Genomic DNA, 24,265 nt, shown 5'->3' on the forward strand with positions numbered 1-24,265 from the left:
TAGGTGGAAAAAAATTATGTGTTTAATGTAACATTAAGAAGTTGCACACTTTTGTATAATAACTGGTTCTTTTCTGTACAAACACAGATGTGCTTTAACTGGTTTGGAAGCAATCCTGTTACAGGTGACCTTCCTCTGCTGTTGTGTATACCATATAACATCTACGGATTGTAAATTCTTTGAGGCACAGAGTGATCGTCACTTTATTTGTAAAGTCCTTTATACTTCTCTGTGAGGGATCCCTTCTTTTTTGATATAGTTTTCAACTATGACCGCAATATTTACCTGACTTTTGAAAGTCTAGGAATTTATTTATTTTTATTTTTTGAGAAGTGTAATTTCTGCCTTATAACTCACAGCACTATTTAAAGACATAGTTTTTAATCAAAACATACTTTCACATATTCATTTTCACGTACAAGTGATCTTACTGATATCATTGGCACAATGACATTGCCACAATATCATTAGGTACATCTAGTTGAGCTCAGGTGTCCACATACTTGGAGACTTGTAAAATAGATTTTGTTTCCCTCTGAGTCATCATATTGAATCACAGAAAGGCTCAGAAGGGACCTCAAGAGATCTTCTGCCCTCAAGAGATTTACTGCCCCAGGGCCGTCATTCTTAGTTGCTTTTCTATAAATATCTTCATGTACATTCATTCCCCTTCAGTCATGTCTCATGTCTTATTCCATTTTTCCTACATGTATACCTTGCAGGCTATCTGTCAAAACCCTCCCTAATTCAGCAGTAATGTATGCCAGTAGCAAATGTACAGTTACCTACAGAACAGACAGGTATAAATTTATAGGAGTGAGGAAGGGGGAATGGTTATGGCTCCAGGATTATGTGAAGATGAGATATTTCTGATGACGTATTTTCAGGGTGTGGGTTATTAAAGAAGACATGAGAATGTGGCATTTACTGGCACCTCAATGAGCAGTGGTAAGAAATTATGGCTGAGGAGCAGCACCAACAGAATAAATAGCTCAGTAATATTTCCTACATAACCCAACAAAAAGCTGGAAACCTTTGAGATAGATGGATATCTCAGTAGACTAACTATATTAGGTCCTGATTGGACCAAAATAGGAGGTATTTTTCACAGATCACACTTCCAATTTTAATGACCATTCTGAACTCTAATACTTCTGCTTAGGGCCTGCAGCCTTAACCAGTTTGGGGCAACTAGTTAATTTAGTACATATGCTCTCTATTCCATCATTGTAGATGTTAATGAAAATATTGAATTCTGCTGAATATTGAAAATATTGCATAGGACCACTCTTGAAAGAGCTCCATAGCCATTCATAACTACTCCTTCAGGGGCTTCTCATGTATTTTTGTAACATATTTTTAGAAGTTTTTATTCTCTCCTGAACAATCTCATTTTGACAAATGACATAAACCACTGATGCCATGATTTCACCAATAACTTAAAGGAAACACATCCATTTCCAGCTGAATCTTGCAATATTTGGTTGAAGAAGATTTATTATTGATTTTATTAGTATTCCTGTTCATGGACAATGTTCTGGATCAGTAAGCCTTGTAAATGACACTGGTCAGAAAGAGGTCAATAGTTGAACATGATGTATAGAGTCACCAGTGTAAGAAAAAGTTCACCTATGGATTTAGCAGGCTGACAGGCAGAAGGGTAGATGAAGCTGTAGGAAGTCTTTGCAGGTGATCACTACTGAATGAAGCATGCAGGTAGAGGTTCTGTTATAACTCTGGCAGCTGCCAAAGTAATACAGAAATTACCAGAATGTTAAAATCTACTATTTTAAGTATTCTTTTGTCACAATGAGAAAGAAAATACGTCAAATAGTTCCATTCTAGTCTTGCTTCTCAATATAAAATAATTTGGAAATTTTAAGCTAGAACTCCACCTTTTTATTAAAATAAATGAACTTGATAAGTAATGAGATTAGGACTAGATACTACCAGTAGTACCTACTCAAAACCAGATTCCTACTTGCATTTATAGCATTGATTTCCATGAAGTTAAGAAAAGTGTTTTACCTTTGCGGAGGAAAGGCTGATGACATGTTGATCTTTTTCATTTGTCACAATTTCCACAACACTATGTTGGTGTCCTGACAGCTTCCCTGTAGGCCTACTATTAATAGCGGGATGCCACAAACGAAGGAGTTTGTCATGACCTGAAAGAAAAAAAAAAAAAAAAGTCAGAAAGACTGAATAGTCACTGGTATTACAAATAAGCTTCATAATGGAGAGCTTAGTGTTGATAAGTCTCTGCTTTCATCATGAAGGCAACTCCCACATAAGGATGTAAATTTTTCATTCTAAGGGCTGGATTCCAGCTTATGTTTTCCTTGCTTATCCCCAAACTTGTATTAAAAACACATAACTGATTTGACTTTCAAAGCCTTTTTATTTTGCTAGAGGAATGTCAGGGACACTGGATGTGACTACATGCATTAGTCTCATAGGAGCAGAATACTTCATTAGAAATAGAACTGGGGCCTAGATTTTTCCTTCAAAGATCTAATTTAGAAAAATGTTAAAATAATTTTTGTGTCCACTTAGCCAGGAAATGAAGCGATGACCACCTCCGTGGAAGAGGGAGGGTGTGCAGAACAGGAAAGGGAGCAGGCATGAAAGTTGAAGGCAGATAGGAAACAATAACTACTGATGAGTGATTTTGTTTCTTGAAGTAAATGGGAATTAGGTCTTTCATATTTATTTGTATGTTCAAACATTAAAGTTACCTACAATTTAGGGAATAATCCTTGACTGCATTATAGATGAATCTTTTGGTACTATTTTCATAATAGTTTCCATAAATATTTCAAAACACAAAGATGTTAAAAATGTATTAGTAAACTCCTGGGTTTACATACTGATGTAAACACAACTGTACCTAGTGCACTGAAATATTTCATATCTTTCACAGGAGTTTCAAGACAACATGAGCCCAGTTTAAGTTTGACATTAATTAATTTATATTTTAACTTGCAATTCCTGGCAAATACTGCAATTGTATGAATTGTATGCAATCAGCTGAACATGCTATTTTGCATAAAACAAATGAAACAGCCACATTTTGTCTAGACTTCAGTTTGAGCTTTAGTTTTCTCTCGGCTTAAAGTGAAGTGCAGAAAGCCAAAAAAATCATAGACTAGGAAGTACATGCCCCAAGAGAACATTCACCCAACCTCAAGACTACAATGCTCAGCTCAGTTTTGTTAACAAAGAGAAGAGCTCTTACAGTCTGCTCTCCAGGGATCTTCCTTAAGCTTGTTCAACCTACTGTTATTGGCCAGTCCCTCCCTCCCTCTCTCCAGAAATATATTCCTTTCCTTCTTAATACAGCAATATGTGATTCATTTAGGAGCGCCCCATGTCCCTTTTCCTCCATTAAACACTATTGTCCTCTCAGTTAAATTGATTCCACTGTTTATGTAGCTTCTCTCTAAATGAGAGAGGCTCACTGGAGAAATTATTTACTCTTAAAATAGCTACAACAGAACGTAATTTTGGTTTATGCCAGCTCATTTCACAAGTGTGACTAAGAATGCAACCATGCAAACAGTTGTACTGGCACAATGGAGGGATAAATTCTGCTTAAGAAAGGGGAGCCATGGATAAGTAGCTGACTGGCAGTGACTTCAGTGGGAACCAGTTTCTTTTCAGGGGGACTTTCAGGCAAAACTATTCCAGACTAGCTGTCTATGCTGTAAGCATGGCAGGAAGTAGCTTAAAAGGGCTATAATTGCACAAGTGGTTTGTGAAGCCCTTTTGGATGGGGAAACTGCAGAACATGGTGGGCCCCTGCTCACTCCCCCTGATGTTGTGTTAGGCCATCATAGACACGTCCTGCAAGTTAGCAGAACCCTTGTGACCAGGCCAGTACACATTACTGAGAAACAAGACCATGGGAGTAAAACTCAGCTTGCAGACCTTCCATGAGGTCAACAGGGGACACAAAAAATGGTAGACAGAAGCCTCCAGTGAGACTGATGAGATCAGTTCTAATGTCAGAGGGAACAGACACTGCTTCAACAACATGCCCTTTAGCAGCCCCAAATGGAAACTGTCATGTCTTAAAATGATGGTGAACTAGGTAGAAGCTGTTGACAGTATCTGACCAACTCAACTACCTACTTGCTGCACTCTGAGGAACAGAATTTTTCTTAGTCTTTCTAATTGCTCTGTTCTTTATATTCCTGAAGTGATGACAGATGAATGAAGGGGAGGACAGTGCCCTTTAATTGTGGCACAGATAGTTTCTTTTAAGAATAGAATCACTAATACATGTTATTTACTTAAGATATTAACATGAAGAGCAAGTGTCATTAGGAAAGAAAACCTTTCCCTACATTAAAAATACTGTTTGCTTCTCATGTGAAATAGTGGATTAGTTTTAGTTCCTTTTACTGATGTGGAGATAATGGTGGACTTGGTTATAGCAGATGTGTTCTCTCCCCTCTTTCTGGACTAATGCCAGATTGGCCCTTACATTTGCTGGAACATTTATTCTCTCTGTGCTCCAAATATGCCTCTGGGATTCAGAATCCTGACACAGAAGGCATGGGTACTAAGCACATTCAAGAAAAGCTTGAAGAAGAGGAATTATCTGTCTACATATACGACGGCAAATTTTTAAGATTCTGTGGAATCAATGATTTGAATCATAATGGGCTCAGTTCAGTGTTCTCCCTTTCAAGATAAATATGAAAGCATACGTTTAGGGTTTTTTGTAAAAGTCAGATTCTATGACCACAGCTCTATTCCAGCTAGATATTATAGATTCCAATACCTTCTTTGAACATGTGATGCTTTGTCAAATTGTCTCCCTTGCTTACACAGTTTTGCAATTTGTGTGGTATTACAAGTCTGCTGAGATGTCTGCATTTCAGCAGTGTTGAAATCCCCTTGAGAACAATAGCATTGTTGAATGGAAAAATGCTAGGCTTAGCTTGGCATCCTCTGATAAACTAGAAATGAAAAATATAACTCCTGTTTTCTTTCTATGCTGCTCCTCTCACACAGAAGGACCCCTTATTCTTTAAAACAACTTGTCATTCCTTCAAGCCTGCCTTTTAAATAATCTTGGGTTATAATGTCTGCAAAACCTCTTCAGGACAGTAACACATCTGGTAAACTAACACAAGTTCATATGTTTATAATATTGACCAATGTCTCTTCCTTTTTTCTTTGTGCTGCCTTGTCTGTCTTCATATGTTCTTCTTTAAATTTAGACTGCATCATAGAAAAGAGTCTGCTATGCCTCTGAGGGCTAATATTAGTGGAGTCCTGGGATGTGATTTCTACAGCTAGGATTCCTGGGAATCCCTGAAAATGTCAATACCAATGTATAGTGCCAGTAAAAAAAAAAAAAACAAACAAAACCCCAAAACATATAAGATGTTACCAGTTACTTCACTTGTGCCAGAAATACACAAAGGGTACTGAGCAAGCACAGAAGACTTCCTTTTATCAGTCTTGAGATGCTACTGCTAGATTTAGAAATCCCTAATAGTTTTTCTTCTACTTTATTGCTCACAGGAGAACAATAGCTGGATTTGAAGACCTAATAGGGTTAGAAGTTGATGTATCATATCATTTAAAACTGATCATCTCCAGCTTTTATATGCATACATAATTTGATTTTAACTGTAGCTGTTCCCTGAGGTGATGATTAAGACATAGTTGGAATTGAAATGGATACAGAATAAGAAGAAAACCATATCACTTTACCATTCAACATAGTATTAATGCAAAATACTACACAGAAAAGTTATTCTAAACTACTGTGGGCTCCACATTTAAGGCCACTATCAGGTTTTTATCATTTTACTGGTTGAAGTCTAGCTTTTAGCATGAAAAGTGAACTCTGTACCAGGTTTGCTTTTATCTTTCTTATTCATTATTATAAATGTCAAATATCTGGAAGACAAAATTAAGGGTGTTAGAACATGACTTTTTTAATAGTCACTTCCCAGTTGTACATACAAAACACATTGTAGTATTTTGCATACCATTTGTGCTATAAACACCTGGCTAAATAATAATAGGTTGGGGCAATCCTTTTCAAAAATTTCAAGCTCCATTTTAAACTGAGGAGGATACTTCTTTCTGCAACTGCCACTATTCAGAACACTCTTCCAGAACATTATTGCTCTAATTTTTGCTCTAATATTTGTTCTCCTGATATTTTTATAGATAGCAATGGTATTCCTTATTAATTGTCATTTTTCTAGGTTATAAAAAATATACTTTTTAGTCTTTGTGTGATAGGTTTAGTCTCTATGGGATAGGTTTCCCCCACCCTTTTTCCATATTCAACTAATCTTTCTCAAACACGGCTCATTTCAACCATACAGTGGATTTCAGTACAACATGAGGTTTTACTATTGTCAAATTCAGAGAAGTTAATGCTTTGTTACCTGCAGAACAGATATTTCAACTAACACAGGTACCTAGGGCAAGTATTGCTGCATGATTGCCCTATTCCTGCCGGACTCTGCTGGAAAGTGTTTATTGTTGGTCACTGTCAATGATGGGATAGTGGGTTAGGCAGATCTTTGGTCTGGCCTACCATAGCCATTCTTATTTTCTTAGGAAGTTTATCCAGATTTTCCTCTTCTGCTATTTCTGTAAGAAGAATTTTCAATGTGTAACAGAAACTTTTATTAGTGCCTGTGTAATCGACCTTCTGTCCTATTCAGACACTTCACCTTGGTTTTATTACTACAGTAAAATCCTCCAGTTCTACCTGTAGGAAGTACTAACCACATTCTGTTTTATAGGGCTTCCCTACTTTAGTGTCATCAGTAAATTTCTCCAGACGACTTTTTGTGACAAGGTAATCAATATAAATAAGATCTCCTCTAAGGCTGAACTTCAGAATTTTCACTAATAACTTTCCTATAGTCCTATTGCTTTCCCTTTAAATCTTGTGTCTAGAAAATCAATTGAACTGTCTGATATTTATTTTGACATCTGTCACAGTTTTCCCTTTGGTAAACTGCTAAAATTCAACTTGAATTGCATTATTTACCATGTCTAGGTCTTTTTGTTTTTCCAAATTTATGTTACTGTCTTGCATATTATCAAGGCTGGACAGCAGAGCCTTGGCCATTTTTTTCTTCTTGTTAAATATAGACATAAGAACTGCTATGTTTGTTATTGCAATTTTTAACAAAGTTTTAAGCAAGACTCTCATACTGAAGACTTGGAGATAGGCAGCATCAATGTCACTCCAGGGCACCACCCTGTCAGACAGAATATACAAACAAGATTGCTGACATCATACTCCAGCCACATTTCTGCAGCTCAAAATACGACCACTGCAATAGAAAGGCTCATAAAATTACTGGATAACAGGGAAGAAATGGATGTAAGAAAGAGTGCTATTTCTGCAGTCTGCTTTGGGAGAAAGAACAAACAGTAAAGCTTTGGGGAAATGTGATCAGAGAAAAGAGCAATGTAAAGTATTAAGATGCGCCACTGTGATTGCTTAAGATAGGAAAGGATGGCCAAAGAGTAATAGGAAGGGATGGGAGCCCTGCTGATATTGCAAGGAGTAATGTGTATAACCTGGCCAAGTCAGTCACCACCATGACTTGGAAAGGTGCCTTAGAGTAGTTCAACATACTGTTTCTCCTGTTTTATTATATAAATAACATGATACTTGAATGAAACCCAGATTGAGCCCTTGGTAGATTCCTGCCAGGAAGTATATCTTCTCAGAGTGAGGCTCCCAGCAATTAAAAGCAAGACCTCTGTTTCCTATCATTTAAGACAGAAGCCATTATTTAAATTCTTAAGATACTAACTTAGCTTTACTTGATCTTACTTAACTGGGAAAAAAAATTCACAACAGAACAATCTCTTGGAAAACACCCTAATACTTACCCCCAGTGACAATGACTTTTGCTTTCCCACAGTATGTGAAGGCATTGACTCCTTTAGGGACAGAAAATTCCTTTACAGGTCTGTAATCATTAATAAAACAGTTAGTCAGGTAAGAAACATTAGGAAAATACAGTCCACAGTCATTCCACTTTACTTTTCTGTAGTACATAGAATAGCTGTTTGCATAATGTATACAATCTCTTGTTAAAAGCAAATTGATTTATAACAGTGACTTATAGTCATATAGACTTATAGTGATACTAGCATCAATAAAACAGGAACTTTTAAAATGCACTTTCCATTAAAGTAATAAATCTCTGATTTGAACACCTGAATCCTTTATCAGTCATACTCCAAACAGAATCCTAAAATGGTAGCTGTTGCCAAGGTAAGCTTTCACACACGTCTGCATGCTTAAAGCAGTTCACCACTGAGGAAAAATATCAAACTGACTGCCTTTGCCTGTTTTGGACATGGAAGTCTATTGTGGCCTCTATTTTGCATAAAGTAAGTGCAGTTACTTTTCTGCTGCTTGTGTATAATGTATTGTATAATGCATAGTCTCTATTTCATCTGTGTTGTGTTGTGTAATAACATGAAGAGACTGCAATTTTCTGAAACTCAACTGAATTAGTCTGTTGTATTCCCTGCTAAAGCACAGGAATTCAAACAGCCAACACAGACTGAGATTGACTCAGCAACCCTTCTAAACCCATTCTTTGAGCAACTTCTGCTTGTCTCTCCATGTTTCATACATTGTTACTAATGAGTGAATATTTTCTTGATTTTTGGATTCAGCAATAGCATAGCTAACACCCGTCTCTCCCAGGAAACAATGACTGTCAATGTAAATAAGCTATACTGAATTAAATGAGTACACATTTAAATTTTTTCTTTGAAATCCAGACAAGTAGGTAGTTCTGGTCTAAAAAGTAACTATTAATATCTAAACCCATAACTGGGAATGACATTAAATTTGAAAAAAGGCTCAGGAAACTTTGAGGATTAATGAAAGAGCTTGTTCTTTCTAGGCAGGTGTAAATAAAAGGCTGTTCACTCCCTATTACTTAGGGGGAGCAAAGCTTTCTTGCAGAGCTCTAACAGAGAAGTCTTAATTCTCTCGATGGTATAAAATAGCAATTAATTGATTTAAATGTGTGATTGATGGATTTCCTCAGGATTTGTCATCTTTTTCATTTAATTCTTGAATTTAATACTTATGTATAACTGTCTGTTGGCTCTTTAACGAACAGTCTTGATACTCTTCCAACATCAGTGTGAATATGGGGTTCCAGCAGTGTGAAGTCCTGCCCAGATCATGGCCTTGCAACAGAAGCACCCTGTGATCCCATCCACACGTCCCTTTTTTAGATACTTTACAAGAAAATATTATAACTGCTCATCAGCCATTATCCACAAAGAAACTTAACAGTCACATAGGAGACAAAATACATTGCATCCCTCTTCAAGCACAATAACAATTGCTTGCTGCAAAGTTAATTGGGGAAATTTATTTTGTTAGCACCAGTAAATCATATATTTCAACCAAAATTACTTATGGAATGGGCATTTCAAAGTGATTTGATCCGTAGCTATTTTTAGGGCTATTAATTTCATTTTAACAGCTGTGTAATTTTTTTAGTTGTCTAAATATAATTTCATTTAGCTGCTGCATGAAACTGCTTAGAGAAATGTATTTATTGCAGTTGGAGACACAATTATAGTCAGTGTTAAATGAAAAAGACTTACCAAGATATTTGCAGTTAATGATGTTCTGTATTACAAACAGTGTATGGTGGTAGCATATACTCTTTTGACCATACTTGTGGCTCTGCAGTCTTTGTTTTCTTTCTCCTCAAATTAATTCTATTTTTCCAAAACTCCCAACAAAATCAAACGGGATTTCTCATTTTTTTCTCCTGACACATTATGTAACCCTGGACAAGCTATAATTATTTCATATTTCACTTTCCCCATCCACAACAGACATACTGCACAACAGGCAATACTCACAAAACCCAAAGTTATTGGATTGATGCAAGAATTACTATGCAAATATTTATGGCCTGTGTTATACAAGAGATAAACCAGATTATCATAACTGTTGCTACGAGCCTTAAAAATCTATTAAACTCTGGATGTACCTCACAAAGGAATTGTGAGGCTGATCTAATATTTACAAAGCTTTGAAGTATTTGAATGAAAAGTTCTATCTATATGTTATTTATAGTTCCTTTTTACATCAAATTGTGTTTGTATTATTTGTTTTTTAATTGGGCTATAAACTCTTCTAAAATCACAGACTAGCAAGGCTTGGAATCAGCTCTGGCACTGATGGGCCATATGAATAAGGATATGGCACAAATAAGGAGGGCACAACCTCTTTCCTGCTGCACAGTAAATCCATTTCACAGCCCTCAGAATAAATTGCTTTCTTGGTTTAAGCTTGTGTAACTGAAACTTGTGAAACTGAAACTGTAAATGAAACTTAGTTGAATATATTTTCCTGTGGATATAAATTTTAAATGAATGTACCAAAGCAAGGAAATCTGCCTGCTGAGAAGTTGGAGCAAACAACACTGCCAACATAACTTATTTTTAAGGGTTGTGAGTAACACACATATATAGACAGACCTCTCCTACATCGAAAGCTAACAAACAAAAATGTTCAAGTATTTAAGTAGTTGTATTTTTGTTTGTATTAACAATGCTTATAGAAGAGACAGCTTCAATACAATGGGATGACATCTTGCAAGGCACTGATCTCATGCAGTTATAAAGCAAAAGGTCTATTTTTTCAGAAGATGTCATATACTTACAAGTTGTCCTCTAGTCGCTTTATGTCATCCAAAACAAATGAATGAATGCTGTCTGAGGAGCAGGATCCAAAACAATTTAGGTCAGAAATATACTTAATTTTCACAACCCAGTCATCATGTAGCTTGCGTTTAACACTAGGGATAGAAATTGAGATGTTATTGGAGTATACTAGTACCTACTGTAATATGCCCATAGGTCGACAGGGATTTTGTTAGTGAGATTATACACAACCAATGCTAACATTTAATATCCAGGGCAGACACAGAACCACTCTTCCAGCTCAAAAGCAAGCAGAGCTAAGGTTAGGGTTGAATCATGTACTTCTCTAGTCGCAATTATGCTTCCATCTAATCGGGCACAATAAAGCTGTGCCTATGTCAAACTGGATAATAGCAATTGTGAATTCTTCTCTGGAATTTTACTCTGCGGCCTCTCTATTGTAAGATCTCTTGTAAGATCTCCTACTGAAAATTATTACATTTTCTTCACACAACAAGAAGCAAATCATACTTACTGCAGTTTGAAAAGTTATTTTTTTAGGTGGGGCTAATTTATACACAAAAGCTAATCCTCCATTTAGGCCAGAGAAAACCCAAATTAAAAAAAATATGTTAGGCTGATAATATTTTATGATAAGCAACTTACATGTTAAAAGTTTTGGAGTCCAAGACCTGCAGTTGTGATTCTTTTTTGCCTCTACATTGTTTTAATCCAAAGTGATCACTGGTCACAGTAAGCAGGTGAACATAACCCTTATCATCTCCCATTAGGATATTATCCTTAGCCAGATGATCTGACATAGTCACCATGCAAACGCAGAGCAGACCATTTTCCATTGGTTTGATAACAAAGCAATTATTCTGTGAAATATGGTAGATAGTTTGTTAGATAATGCACACGAGCCCTTAAGTTGACTGAACATATCATGCTTATCTACTTACATCAGCATTTAATTCTTGACTTTGTTTTTTAAATCTCCCCCTGTGCTAGCTGTTTCTTGGTATTAGAAACTCACAGAAGATCATCACCAAGTGAAGTTAAATGCAAGCTTTAAGGATTTCAGTGAGGCTTTATTTCACAGGTAGCCTTTTCCATTTCAGTGAGGAAATACTAATTACAAATTTTAGGCAGGATCTCACCATGATAAGTGGGATGGTATATTTGCTAAGACTGTATATGCTTTCTTGTTCAAAAATAAGATACTGTCTAGAAGAAAACAGGAAATAGCCAAATTAAAGAATTATTCAAACCACAAAATGCAGCAGTAACATACAGAGAGAAATTATATCAGAGTCCTAATTATTAATACAGCCTGGGAGTACCAAGTGTACAATGGGCAGGTGTTTCAATTTTCAGGAATTGAGATCATGGGAATGAATACAGCTGCAAGCCATTGTGATATTTTGCTAGACTGAGAAGGCCTGGGAATTGGATTTTGGGTCATCTGCATTATACTGTTTATTGGTTCTACTGCCTGACTCCATCTGTTACTTGATTAAAGCATCCTTGCCAACCTAAACTGTCAACTGTTCACATGCCATAGGAATTAACTGCTTCAATGTTGTCCATGTAGCACAGAAACATTAAAGAGACATAACACAGACATAGAACTGTCTATATCTTATTTCTGTGGTCTTGAAAGAGAACTGCTCCTATTCAACCACAGGACACTTTCAACTGTCACTGATGTAATGACTGGAGGAAACTTGGAGAATAATGAGTGGAGAGTAAATTTTTGAGCCTTCCTTCCTAGGACTCCAATTGGATTGACAGAAAGACTTCCATTGACCTGTCTGAGCTTGAGGAGCGGCCTTTTAATACCGAGAACAACAAATAAAAAAAGTCCTAATACTTGATCTTATCCTAAAAATATTTACTTTTCTTCTTCTCATCTTCTCAGCCAACTCAGAATTGCTGAGAAAAGTCCCAGGAACAGGAGCAAAAAGCTAAGGTATGGGTCAGAAATCCCTGCAAAAATTGTATTTTGTAATAAGGCATTCAAGAAAACTTTAACAGTTTGGATATACACTAGCAACATCAAGATGCTCTTGCTCCTGGAAAGTCCTGAACAAAATGCAGGATATGAAGAAATATTTTCTTTAAATCAGAAAGTTACCTTAAAGAAGTCTATGTAAGGTCCTTGGAAAACCTGTCCCTTGATTCTTAATAGATTCTGAGATATACATATGCACATGCACACACATTAGATATACATGTATACACATATGCATCATATATACACAGAAAATAAATTCTTTGGGGGCTTGTTTGCAACATAGTACAAAATTTTCCTCTTTCTTCCAGGTTTTTAAGACACTCTAATAATCCCGTTTGGTGTGGAAAGCGTATTCCTTCTTTAGTATAAATTCCACTGTTTCACTGAGTTCCTACAAAGACAAAAGTTAATGCCTTCATCCTGTTAGACAAAAGGAATGTGAATGTATACTGAAAACAAAGACTAATCTTTTTGAGGCTTCCTCTTTAACATTTGCCTGATCCAACATAATACCTGACTTCCTTTTGATTTATAGTCCCAGACAATGACTGTCCTTTCAGTTACAGCCACGACACATTTCAGCTGAGGTAGGAAATCACATCCAGTGATCCAAGCAGTATCCTGATGAAAATAAAAAGGGTAGCTAAAGAAGGATTTTCTCTGTAAATTTATAAACTTCTCTGTCATTTAAGTACACATTTTAAACCACCTCCACATAAATGTAGCCAGCTGCTAGGTCCAGCCCCAGCTAACACAATTGAGAATTCTAACTCCAGGAATAGCTCATACATGAAGTTACAGAGGTGCCAGGCTCAACCTATTTTATCAGTGACTCACCTCAGATGCACAGATGTTGCACATGAGAGGACACAATACATATATACTCTTAGTTGAACTGTAATGACACTCTGAAAAAAGCACTCTGAGCAGAGGAAACTTAAGCTAAAACATCCATTCTAAAGCAGATTAAATTGTTACTTGGATATAGTTTAGTTCAAAACAAAAGAAAGTTAAAGGCAGTCAAAATTTCAGCTGTAATGGCACAAACCCTACTGAAATGAATGTTTATGAAAATAAGTAACTTATATTAAATAATTTTAATTCTCCCAATAGGTAGATCAAATATTTACAAAGATATACATCTGCCCATATTAAGCCATTGTTCAAGTATGCCTCCAATTATACAGGTCTTAGTGTAAAATAATTTCTCTTGCAAAGTGCAAGATTAGAGACTCAAATTCAGTATCACACTGGCCAGAATTTGGGGTTTTGTTGAAACATTAATAGCTGTTTGATTTTTTTTCCCCCCAAAGTGTAATGGACCTTCCTAAATGAGAGGGATTGAAATGGAATATGCTCCATTTGCTATGTCTGCAATGGCACAATTATCTATTACTTTAAAATAATTCAGAACATCTATAAAGTAACACTGACTGAAATATCTTTCTTCTCTAGATTAAAGTGACAACGAAACATTTGACACAGACTTAAACAATACTGTTATTGCAGTTCTTCAAGTAAGTACCTACCTGTAACCTCTAAAAAACTGTTTCTAGTGGAAGTACTTGAAACAGTTAAAACAGGGACCTATGTTGCTAAAGATACAGTTTACATCCACAAAGTGAGGTAGGAAGAAAAAGCACAATACTAAACCCATGGTGAACTGAAGGCAGCTGCTGATGCTTCTACTTGTATTTCCATTGTTGTACACAATATTGATTTTGCTGTTAGTGTAAAGGGTCCAAATTCCTGACAGAGTGATGTCAACACTATTGCAGGAGAAAGCTTCTTTCTTCCTAATGGCCTGTGAGCAAGTGATGATGCATTTACAAGGATTTCTTGTGCTGTTTTCTACAATAAACACATGGAAAATGTCAGTCCTGCAAAGGCCTTATGGATTGCTTGGTAATTCTTATGGAAGACTTCTTTAACTGTGGCTTTTTGGGGTCCTTACAATAGTGTCAGATAACAATGACTAACTGGTGTGAAAAAGATGAGCTAACATTTGTAATTAAGCTACTATTTTGTAGTGCTGGCTTGTGATGATGCAGAGTAACACAGCTGCATCTTGCAAAGGTTTTGCAGACTGTCACATGTAGTGAGATGGTACAGAGGCAAAGAACAAAACCAAGCAGTAAGGAGAACCTTTGCATTTGACTGCTGACAGAGAAAGTCTAAGGGGCAGATGTCCCTTTGCTTTCTTTTTTGTGTTGTAGTTGAATTTTAGGCAATAAAACAAGCCCTGATGAAAGGACTTAAAACAGTGATACCAAAAACTTTATGTCATATACTTGCCTAGAAATACAACCAAGAATCTCTGATATTACTTTGAAACAATTAAACAAAACAAATCACATTACAGGACAGTGATCTGAGAAGGCATGACTAGTCCTTATTTACAGATCAAATGCCCCCCTCCCATGAAAAGTTCTATCTCCCATATATGCTGTCCTGGTAACTGAATCTTTCCAAGTCAGTCAGTATATGCCTTGAGAGGGGACTTATCTCAGTTGAACACAAAGTATTTCTCACCTATTTGGGACAAACAACTCAGTTAACCTGTGAGGATAATCTTGGAAGACAGAAGAAAGTCAGATGTCTGGTAACAGTTAAGGAAGAATGAGTGGGAAAGGCTAGACATTAGCTTGGCAACTCAAAGGAAACATTTTCGTCATACTTAAATGTCTTTTAGGCATGTTAGCTCAAGGCTACTATTCTGTTTTCCCATACTGAAGGTCAAATTCAAATACTTTGAGAACATAGAACAGAGTGAAAATGGTGTCATTTGGGCTGGCAGGGGATATTCTTCTCTCAGGGCACAATTTACTGATTCTAACAGAGCAATTAAGCAAAATATTAGAACAATGATGTTCACATGTCCAGCAGTGAGCTACAGTTTCCAGACATGTTTCTTTAAATATCTCAAAGAGCAAATGTTTTCCTTTAACCTCTGTCTCCAGGCCTACTATCAAAGTCTACTCTCCTGAAGCTTTCTTCTAAAGGAGCTATAGGTCACCTCTTTGACATTCTGTGAAGTCTTGTCTTTTTCTTCTTATCCCATGTCTACCTGCAGATGAAAATGCACTGGGTATTTACTGCATGTTGGCATCTGACACAGACTTTTAAGTTTTTCTTTCAGCTGAGGTCAGAGCCCTTTCCACAGGATAGAACAACAGAAGAGAGAAAGCTAGATCCTTTCTCATTGATGATAGATGCCAGGGACCCTTTGCCCCTTTGAAAATCTGATGTAGCCACTGGAGTCAATGAATTTATTTTAGATTTTCATAGGCACAGATAAATGAGATTCAACCTTCACATCCAGGAAAAATGAGAAACATTTAACTTTCCACAACTAAGCAACTAAACTTTACAAAATTTAGTTGGTTTCTTAATTACATGGTAGTCTAAGTTAGTCCACATACTTACACTCTACAGGGCCTTAATAGTCTCTGCTTCCCACCAATCTACATAATAGCTTTGGTTCCAGTTTTATTAGGCAATTCTGGATATCAGTTTCTCCCTCACTATTGTCTCCATGTAGGTAATGATGCTGAGCCACCAAAAAGGGCATGAGCATGGGCTTCAGTTTCCCTCTCTTGTCACAGTATCTGTGCCTAGAAAATCAGACTGTCAAACAAGAACTTGGCAGCAGTTAGTCCCTAGGCAAATGAAACAAGGAACACACACCCATGCATTGCTATGTAAATGTACCTTAATGCTTAGCATGTTCTCAGAGAAAATCCTTCTCTTATGGGGTTGAGGACTATTACTCCCCTAAAGAATTAGCAGTGAAAGGGAAACGGATGTTGGAATAACATGTGCCTTCTGCTCTGACTGTTTTTACTCCAGATAGGAACAGCTCTATCCTCTAATTCATCACAGGAAAGGTCTGCTTGCAGTTAAGCAAACATTTAAAAACTAGTCAGGTAAAATTGAGCTTGATCTTTCTTTTACAGTGAAGCATCCTAGCCATTGCATTGTAGCATCCACTGGCTTAGAGACATGATTATCACTAAGATACTATTTCACTAAAAAGGAGAGAAACAGTGACAGAAATTACAACCTAAGAAGCATTAAACCCACTTCTGGTTTCAAGAGTAAATAAGAACCTGTGTTCATATGAAGTTTTTTTTACAAAATCTATACAAAGACTACATACATCAACTTATGTGTAATACACATAAAAATAAAACCATATAGTGGTTTTCAACCCAAACAAAAGGGTACACATTCAAATTTTCCTTACAGCATCTGAACTGCAATGAACTTTGAGTGAAAGCAGAAAGACATAGGTAGAGAAGCAATGAACACTCCAACAGGAGGAAATTGTTGGCCAAGACAGAAATTCTCTTGTAAGATTCTCCTCTCTATAGAAGATAAATATTTCTAATTACTGACAGGCAGTCTAAAAAAATATCTGAAAAAATCAGGTTTCAACACATGACGTGCAATTTGTATATCCCAGCAGAAAGCAAGAATTAGTAAAATGTACTCCAGATTTATCCTCTTCTTTCCTTTTGCATTATTTATAGGCACAGTCATATTTGATAATATAACAGCAAAAGTAGAAACAAAATCTGTTTATTGCACCAGTTTATTAGAAGTTTCCAGTCAGGGAAAAATCCAGCACAGAAAATTGAAGTTTCCTGGAACAGCCAGCAATAGAAGTGTTTTCATGCATATAACTGAATTATTCTTATCTTAAGACAAATTGCACTAAATTTGTCTTTAATAATTCCAGTGAAATTCCTTAAATTACACCAAAGATCAGTGGTTATAAAGGCCTGGAGAGACCACTATAATAACTGAGTTTGGCTTCCTGCATAGCATGCTCCAGAGAATGTCCACTGAGAACTTTAGAGCCTAACAGAGACAGAGAGATTGTTTAAGTTAGCTAGCACAGCCTTCCAGGCCAGTTCTTGTTCAAGGACTTCATCCTGTGGAATAAACAGCCTGTGTAAACAGCAGAGCATGGTGCTCTATCCTTAAGATCCAAAATGAAAGTTCTGGACCAAAACAGTCTCCTAGTGTGGCTTGAGGCTACTCAGAAACTAAAAGTACGAAAGTCCTGAAGAGAGCAATGCACAAATTAATAGATTAATTTGATACACTGAGAAGTGGCTGATAGAACACTCTGCCAGAGACTATAAGCAAAACATGCTGCCTAGTTCCAGCTTTAGAGCAAAGGCTATAAGAATTTCTCTTCTTAGCACTGCCGTACTTGACAGACAAACGAGGCAGCTGCACCAGATCAATGCCTTTTCATTACTTCCTTGTTTCATCCTGTCACTCAAGGGCTCTATCTTCACTCCCTTATTTCCAACACAGTTTCTGGTTCAGCTTGTCTGGCTTATCCACTGGGTCTGTTTATGCTTTTCTATGCTATGCTTAAAAGACGCTTCATTTCCATTCTTCAAGAGAAGTGACTTGTTCACTACCAGTATTCCCATCGTCATTCAATGATGATTTTATGCTGACTACTATTTTTGGGACCTGTCAGCTGGACAATTGTTAATCCGTGCACTCTGGTGGTTTTTTCAGTGGTCATATTTTAAAACAAAAAGTCGTATGGTACTAAGTCAAATACTGTACAGTTTTGAGTGTATTATATTTATGCCTCTATTCTTTTCACTCAGTCACATAATCCCATCAAGAAATGAAATCAGGTTTTCTTGAAGTGACCTGTTCTCCATAACATCCCTGGAACAAAACAGTAAATGACCTGTACTCATAGTTCATGTTCCTTTTATACCACTGTGATGCTGGCAAAGTTCTGATGGCTGCAGTCTGCTGGATTTTATTTCTAGAACTACTATGTTTCACAGCCTTTCTGGCTCAATATCCTCAGGGCCAAGACCTCTGTTACTCTGGTTGAGTAAATCTCTGTTCTGAAACACCTTGAGAATGAGAACACTGAATGGAAGAAGGTAGAGGAATCTAAGGATTGTTCTGCAATATGTTAGCCACCCTCTATACACATCATGGTTTATCAATGGATGGAAGGTTTGGAGTCTGATAACTTATCTCTGAATTCAGTACCTTACTTCATTTGCACAAAGATGCATACAAATATATATCTTGATCAGTTAGCTAATGCCAGTATTGGTGATGATGTTAAAGCGGAAGAAAATGGCATAATAATTGTAGTGAGAAAAGAATGGACTGCAGATCCAAAAAACAGACATGTAAGCCCTGCAAGGCAAAGGCAGCTTTCTCTCTTTAGCTATTCAGAAATTAATCATAAGGTATTATTCATAGTTGTACATTATAACCATTTGGTGCTGAGGTCTTCAACTAATATAGTTCACCATATCTTTAATAAGCAAATGGTGGGCGATGATTTACACTCACATAAGATATTGTCCTTTGATTTTTAACAAGTGTTTAGATAAAAGCTATTAAAATGCAAAGCTTCAGTTTTAATAAGCATGCTTTACAACAGAAAAACTGTGACGCAATTCTAGAGATATATCTCTCAAAGAATCCCCAAGTTAATAAATTTAATAGCATCATATATTTCAACTGTCTGGAAAGTGGAATGTATAGTCTCAAAAAATTCCAGAATTTTATTTCAATGCAATTTGGGATTAGGATATAGACTTTCAATTTTAAGAACAAAATAGCTTAAAATATTATGTTCTGCAAACATAAAAATCTTTTAACAACCATCAAAAAGTTCAGGAACCTCAAGTCCAGTAATAGCCATTTTAATTCTATTTTCAGTGCAGTAGTTAGAGGAAGGATGAGAAGAATGTAAATTGGCTAAGGACAGAACTGTGCAAACACTTAAATAAGAATGTTAGAGAAGATTGCCTATTCCCTAAGGCAGAGCACAAAGCAGAAGAGGATCATTTTTAACTAGAAAACCTGAAAATTTTACAATTCTGATGCCAAAAAAGTGAATATAACCACAAGAACAGAAGTAACACGACATCACCAAATACCATAAAATCTGTCAGACACAGAGCCAGAAGGATTTCATAGCATTGCAGGCATGGGTTTCTCTTTTCTCTTCACTAACCGTCAGCTGTCCAGTCAATCAAATGTCCCTGGGAAGCCAAACATTTTCCTCCTCAAAGACTTTACACCCTATGGTAGAGACTGCCATTCTCAGCAGTAATGATCCCAACCGATCCAGTGATTCCCAGCAGCAATGATCCTCCATCCCAAAGGCGGGGAATCCAAACTATTTCTAACCTACTTCCTTTCCCTAGGGAAGGCTGAAAAAGTGGAAATATTTCACCTGGGAAAGGATGGGAGAGCGGCATGTAACAACAGACACAGCAGATTTGGTGCAGAGCTGAACAGAAGTGGGTGCTCACAGATAATAAACAATGGATACTAAAACTACCAGGTTTGGTATTGAATTTGTTTATTTGTTTGAAATCACAATCCTAACAATTATGGTATTACACCATAATACTGCGAGATACCATTATGTTAAACATATCCTCCTTTCACACTTTTTAAGGCAGAGATGTCCTTCAACAGTGTCTAATTCTGCCATGGCTGCCAAGTAGCATCCTACTGTCACAGCGAAAAGACCTCCACATCCCCTGAGGAATCATTCTAACATTAGTGCTTAGTGCTCAGAGAGGAAAAGGACCCTGCAGCCACGTGCTGCCCACTGCAGCATCAGGCTGGCGCTCCAGCTTCTTCCAGCTTCTTCCCCTTGGCACCTCCAAGGACAAGCACCAAACATTGTTCTGATCCTACCTTTGCATATTTGGACTGGGGAAGTTGTTCCTACATGCAAAGCAGGAACAAACTACTAAAATTCACTCTTATAACACAGCTGTAGGAGAAGCTCTAAGCTGATTCTAGTCAAAGTTTCCAGAAGTCTATAGGTCCCAAGAATGTTTCTCACAATTTGCCTCTCTGCATTGATTCCCCAGGTCAGATGAGTCCTAGCAACAAATTAAATGCAACCCAGGCCCAGAGCTGTTTTCTGAGTTGGAGTAGTAGGGCCTGTGTTCTGGAGTACTTCCATTGCATTTTAGAACATCCACAATATGTGAGAGATAATCAACAAAATGCACTGCTCCTTGGCACAAGATACCTACACAGACTTTTAGGGCAAGGGGTCATGTCACTATGTTAAGACTGATGACAGTTCTCTTGTCTGCATGTCATCTGAAGGAAGCTCATTACCTAAAATGTGCAGTGATACTCCCAGGGTAAAAATGAGGTTTTAAAGTATATACTGTGTAGCCAACCAATCTACCTAGCAAGATGTAGAACTGTTTTTCACTAACGAACTTATTTTTCTTATTTAAATTTTACAGTGACAATTGAAATGTTGGATCTTAGAAGAAAAAAGTCTGGAAAGGTAATAGGTGAAGGACAATTTGGTAGAAAAAGCAGCATTTTTCTGAGGTTTCTTTTTATCAGAGGAAAGAAATCAAGTTACTCAATTGTTTCTATAACTGAAAGGAATAAACTGAACCTGTTTGACCTATGGCACCCTATGACAAATTATGCAGAACTCTCAAGGTTGGAAGTAGCATTAGAATAATGCTCAGTTTCTAATTATTTCACTTTAGTACCTACTGATTTTTAATTAAAATGATTTAATGGAAGGAGGAAAATGAACTTACTTCAACACTGGTGGTTGCCAGAACCCTCATCTGAAAAAAAAAAAAAAAAAAATGTTGTCACAATAACAAGTTAACAATTAAATTAAAAGTCTGAACACAGTCAGCTCTCCTGCATCACAGGCAGAACAGAATAATAATAACCAACAGAAAGTTTGCAGTTAAGTTCTTCTGAGAAAGATCTTTAACGTGCCTAGTGTCTGTTCCCCTATATATAGTCAGGAACTTAAAACCTCTCTTTCTCTCACAGTTGTTTCATGGTTTGTTTGTTGGTTTGTTGGTGTTTTTTTTTCTTTAATTGAGATGTTGGAGTGAGCAAAATAAGTAAAAAAATACCATTTTTTACAGTGGAGTACAGATCAGCTGTACTGATGGAATTGTGCTTCTAATGGTCCTTCACAGCTAGAACAGTTTCAACTCCTGTAAAAGGCAGGATGTGCCATACAGAAAACCAAGCTAATGCTGGCCCAGATGACATGTCAACTAGTGCCAGCCAAATACCAGGTAGAGGTAGCACTTTAGGCTGCAAATAGGAATACACATATTGGTACAGCATCCTTCAGCCAATTTAACTATTGGTTGACAGCGTAGCATGTGACTCAAAACCTGAAGTGTTTAAAGTCACAGGGTGGCAGGCATACCTGTCACCATCATCCAGTAGAGACAGGGTTACCTTTTTTGTCCTTTAACAAAACTATTATTCACTTTTCAAAAGCAGTTTCAACCTTTTGCCTTCTGAAACACCCACAGCTGCTTTTTCACCTCCTCTTGCCCCTGCCCCTCATCAGTAATTAAGCAGTGGTGCCTCATTCCCATCCCAGCAATTCCACATTTCATAAACCAAGAAGCTAGGATCAAAGTCTTTCTTCCTATAGAATTGTGATGCCCAGTGTCATCATGGACAGTCTTTGAGCAGAGTTTAAAACTATTGTTAATCAAGAGTTTAATATCCATGCACTGTTATCGGATTTGGCTTTATGTACAGTAACATTAAACAGAGCGTGCACAGAGAATTTTCCTTAAGGCTGCCTACTCCTACAGGTCTTCTGTGCCGATCAAGGCAGCATCCATGCCTGAGAACCTGAGAAGGGTAAGTGTCTCATGTTCTAGAGTAAACAGGAAATGGTTGATAATGCAGAAATGCATACAGGTGTTGAAGCATATTAGGTCCACATTTGTTGCAGAAAGCAATGCTTAACCCTCAGATAGAATCATAGTATCATTTAGGTTGGAAAAGACCTTTAAGATCATTGAGTCCAACCATTAACTTAGCACTGCCAAGTCCACCACTAAACTGTGTCCCTAAGTGCCACATCTACATGTCTTTTAAATACCTCCAGGGATGGTTACTCAACCACTTCCCCTGTTCCAGTGCTTGATAACCTTTCAATGAAGAAATTTTTCCTAATATCCAATCTAAACCTCCCCTGGTGCAACTTGAGGCCATTTCCTCTTGTCCTATCGCTTGTTACTTGGGAGAAGAGACCGACCCCCACCTTGCTACAACCTCCTTTCAGGTAGTTGTAGAGAGCGATAAGGTCTCCCCTCAGCCTCCTTTTCTCCAGACTAAACAACCCCAGTTCCCTCAGCCGCTCCTCATAAGACTTGCTCTCTAGACCCTTGACCAGCTTTGTTGCCCCTCTCTGGACACGCTCCAGCACCTCAATGTCTTTCTTGTAGTGAGGGGCCCAAAACTGAACACAGTATTTGAGGTGCGGCCTCACCAGTGCCAAGACCTGGCTGGTCTACAAATGAGTATTTCTTTGCCTTCACTTCAGTTTCCCATAGCTGTAGATATGTAAGAGATCATGGGATTTCTTATCACAGCAACCACGGTTAACAAAAGTCTCCAAGCCCTCTTTTAGTCAATAATTAGATTCACTAGCAATTTACATAGTGGATGACAGAAGACTGTCACTGGTGAAATAGGAGATATCTTGAAAGCTATCCTGACGTATACAGACTAAATTAAGTATTCTTAATGCCAACTAACATGACTGACACTAATTATTTGCTGATAAAAAATCTGATTAATTCTTATTTAACTGAAGTTTAATAAATCGACAAGCAGTTATATGGTTTGTAATTTCTTTATTGTTCCTATTCTTATTTGTAAATTAGGGTTTTTTTAAAGTTTTTAACTATTCTCAGTTTCTACCCAGTATCAAATAAAAACTCATTAGATTGTCAACTGACTCCAAGGATATAACACAACCATTAAGGAAATCATCAAGTTATATTTGCTTTCCAAAGAGCAAAGAGAATAATATTAAGCTGATCTTGAGGAAAGCTTGGTTGTACTGTACATCAATTTACACCAGGGTGAATGAACAGAATATGGCCCTGTCTCTTTCTCCACATGTATGTTTCTTACTAGTCAAATGCCCCAGAAGTAGCACAGTTAAAATCTGTATTATATTAGATTCAGTAATTATATCTGACCAAATATTATTCATTCATGTACATGGAACACACTGATTTCTGTGGGATACATGTGCATCCCAAGAACACCATATGTTTAATAATCTTAAAAATGCAACAATTATGCAAAAACAAGCCTCTGTCTATTTGTTAATGCACTGCTCGTGAACTCATATTTTGGCCTCTCCATCCAGAGCACAAGTCCCACCAAGCAGCATCTTCAGGGCAAGCATCTTCATATTCCCTTACCAATATGCTGCAAAGCCACACTAGACAAAACAACTCACTAGCTGAGATTTCAAGGCCAGGTCTTTTTAAATCCTTGGTCTTTGAGAGAAGAAGAATGATGCAAAAGATGCTAACTCCATATTTGTCTGTGTGATCTGAAGTCATATTCTAGCAATAGGACTCAAATGACTGCAATGCTAAAGAACTAGTTTTCTATTGCTTGCATCAAGATATATCAGAGCAATTCTAATGAAGTCAAAAGTCATTTGCTCAGATCAGCTGAGACAGAGATCATATCATGAGTAAACTGCTGTTG

The 24,265-nt window shown here is 37.1% G+C and overlaps 1 protein-coding gene across 1 annotated transcript in view; it reads right to left on the reverse strand.

Annotated features, from left to right (window-relative positions):
• WDR64 (WD repeat domain 64) overlaps positions 1-24,265 on the reverse strand; it is an 80,375-nt gene that overhangs the window by 44,222 nt on the left and 11,888 nt on the right. The window contains 6 exon segments of the mRNA XM_052806641.1: positions 2,029-2,168; positions 7,891-7,970; positions 10,710-10,844; positions 11,356-11,570; positions 13,220-13,327; positions 21,304-21,333. Of these exon segments, the coding sequence (XP_052662601.1) occupies positions 2,029-2,168; positions 7,891-7,970; positions 10,710-10,844; positions 11,356-11,570; positions 13,220-13,327; positions 21,304-21,333 (708 nt within the window).

This window comes from Harpia harpyja, chromosome 13 (assembly GCF_026419915.1).
Source record: "Harpia harpyja isolate bHarHar1 chromosome 13, bHarHar1 primary haplotype, whole genome shotgun sequence".
Classification (NCBI taxonomy): Eukaryota; Metazoa; Chordata; class Aves; order Accipitriformes; family Accipitridae; genus Harpia; species Harpia harpyja.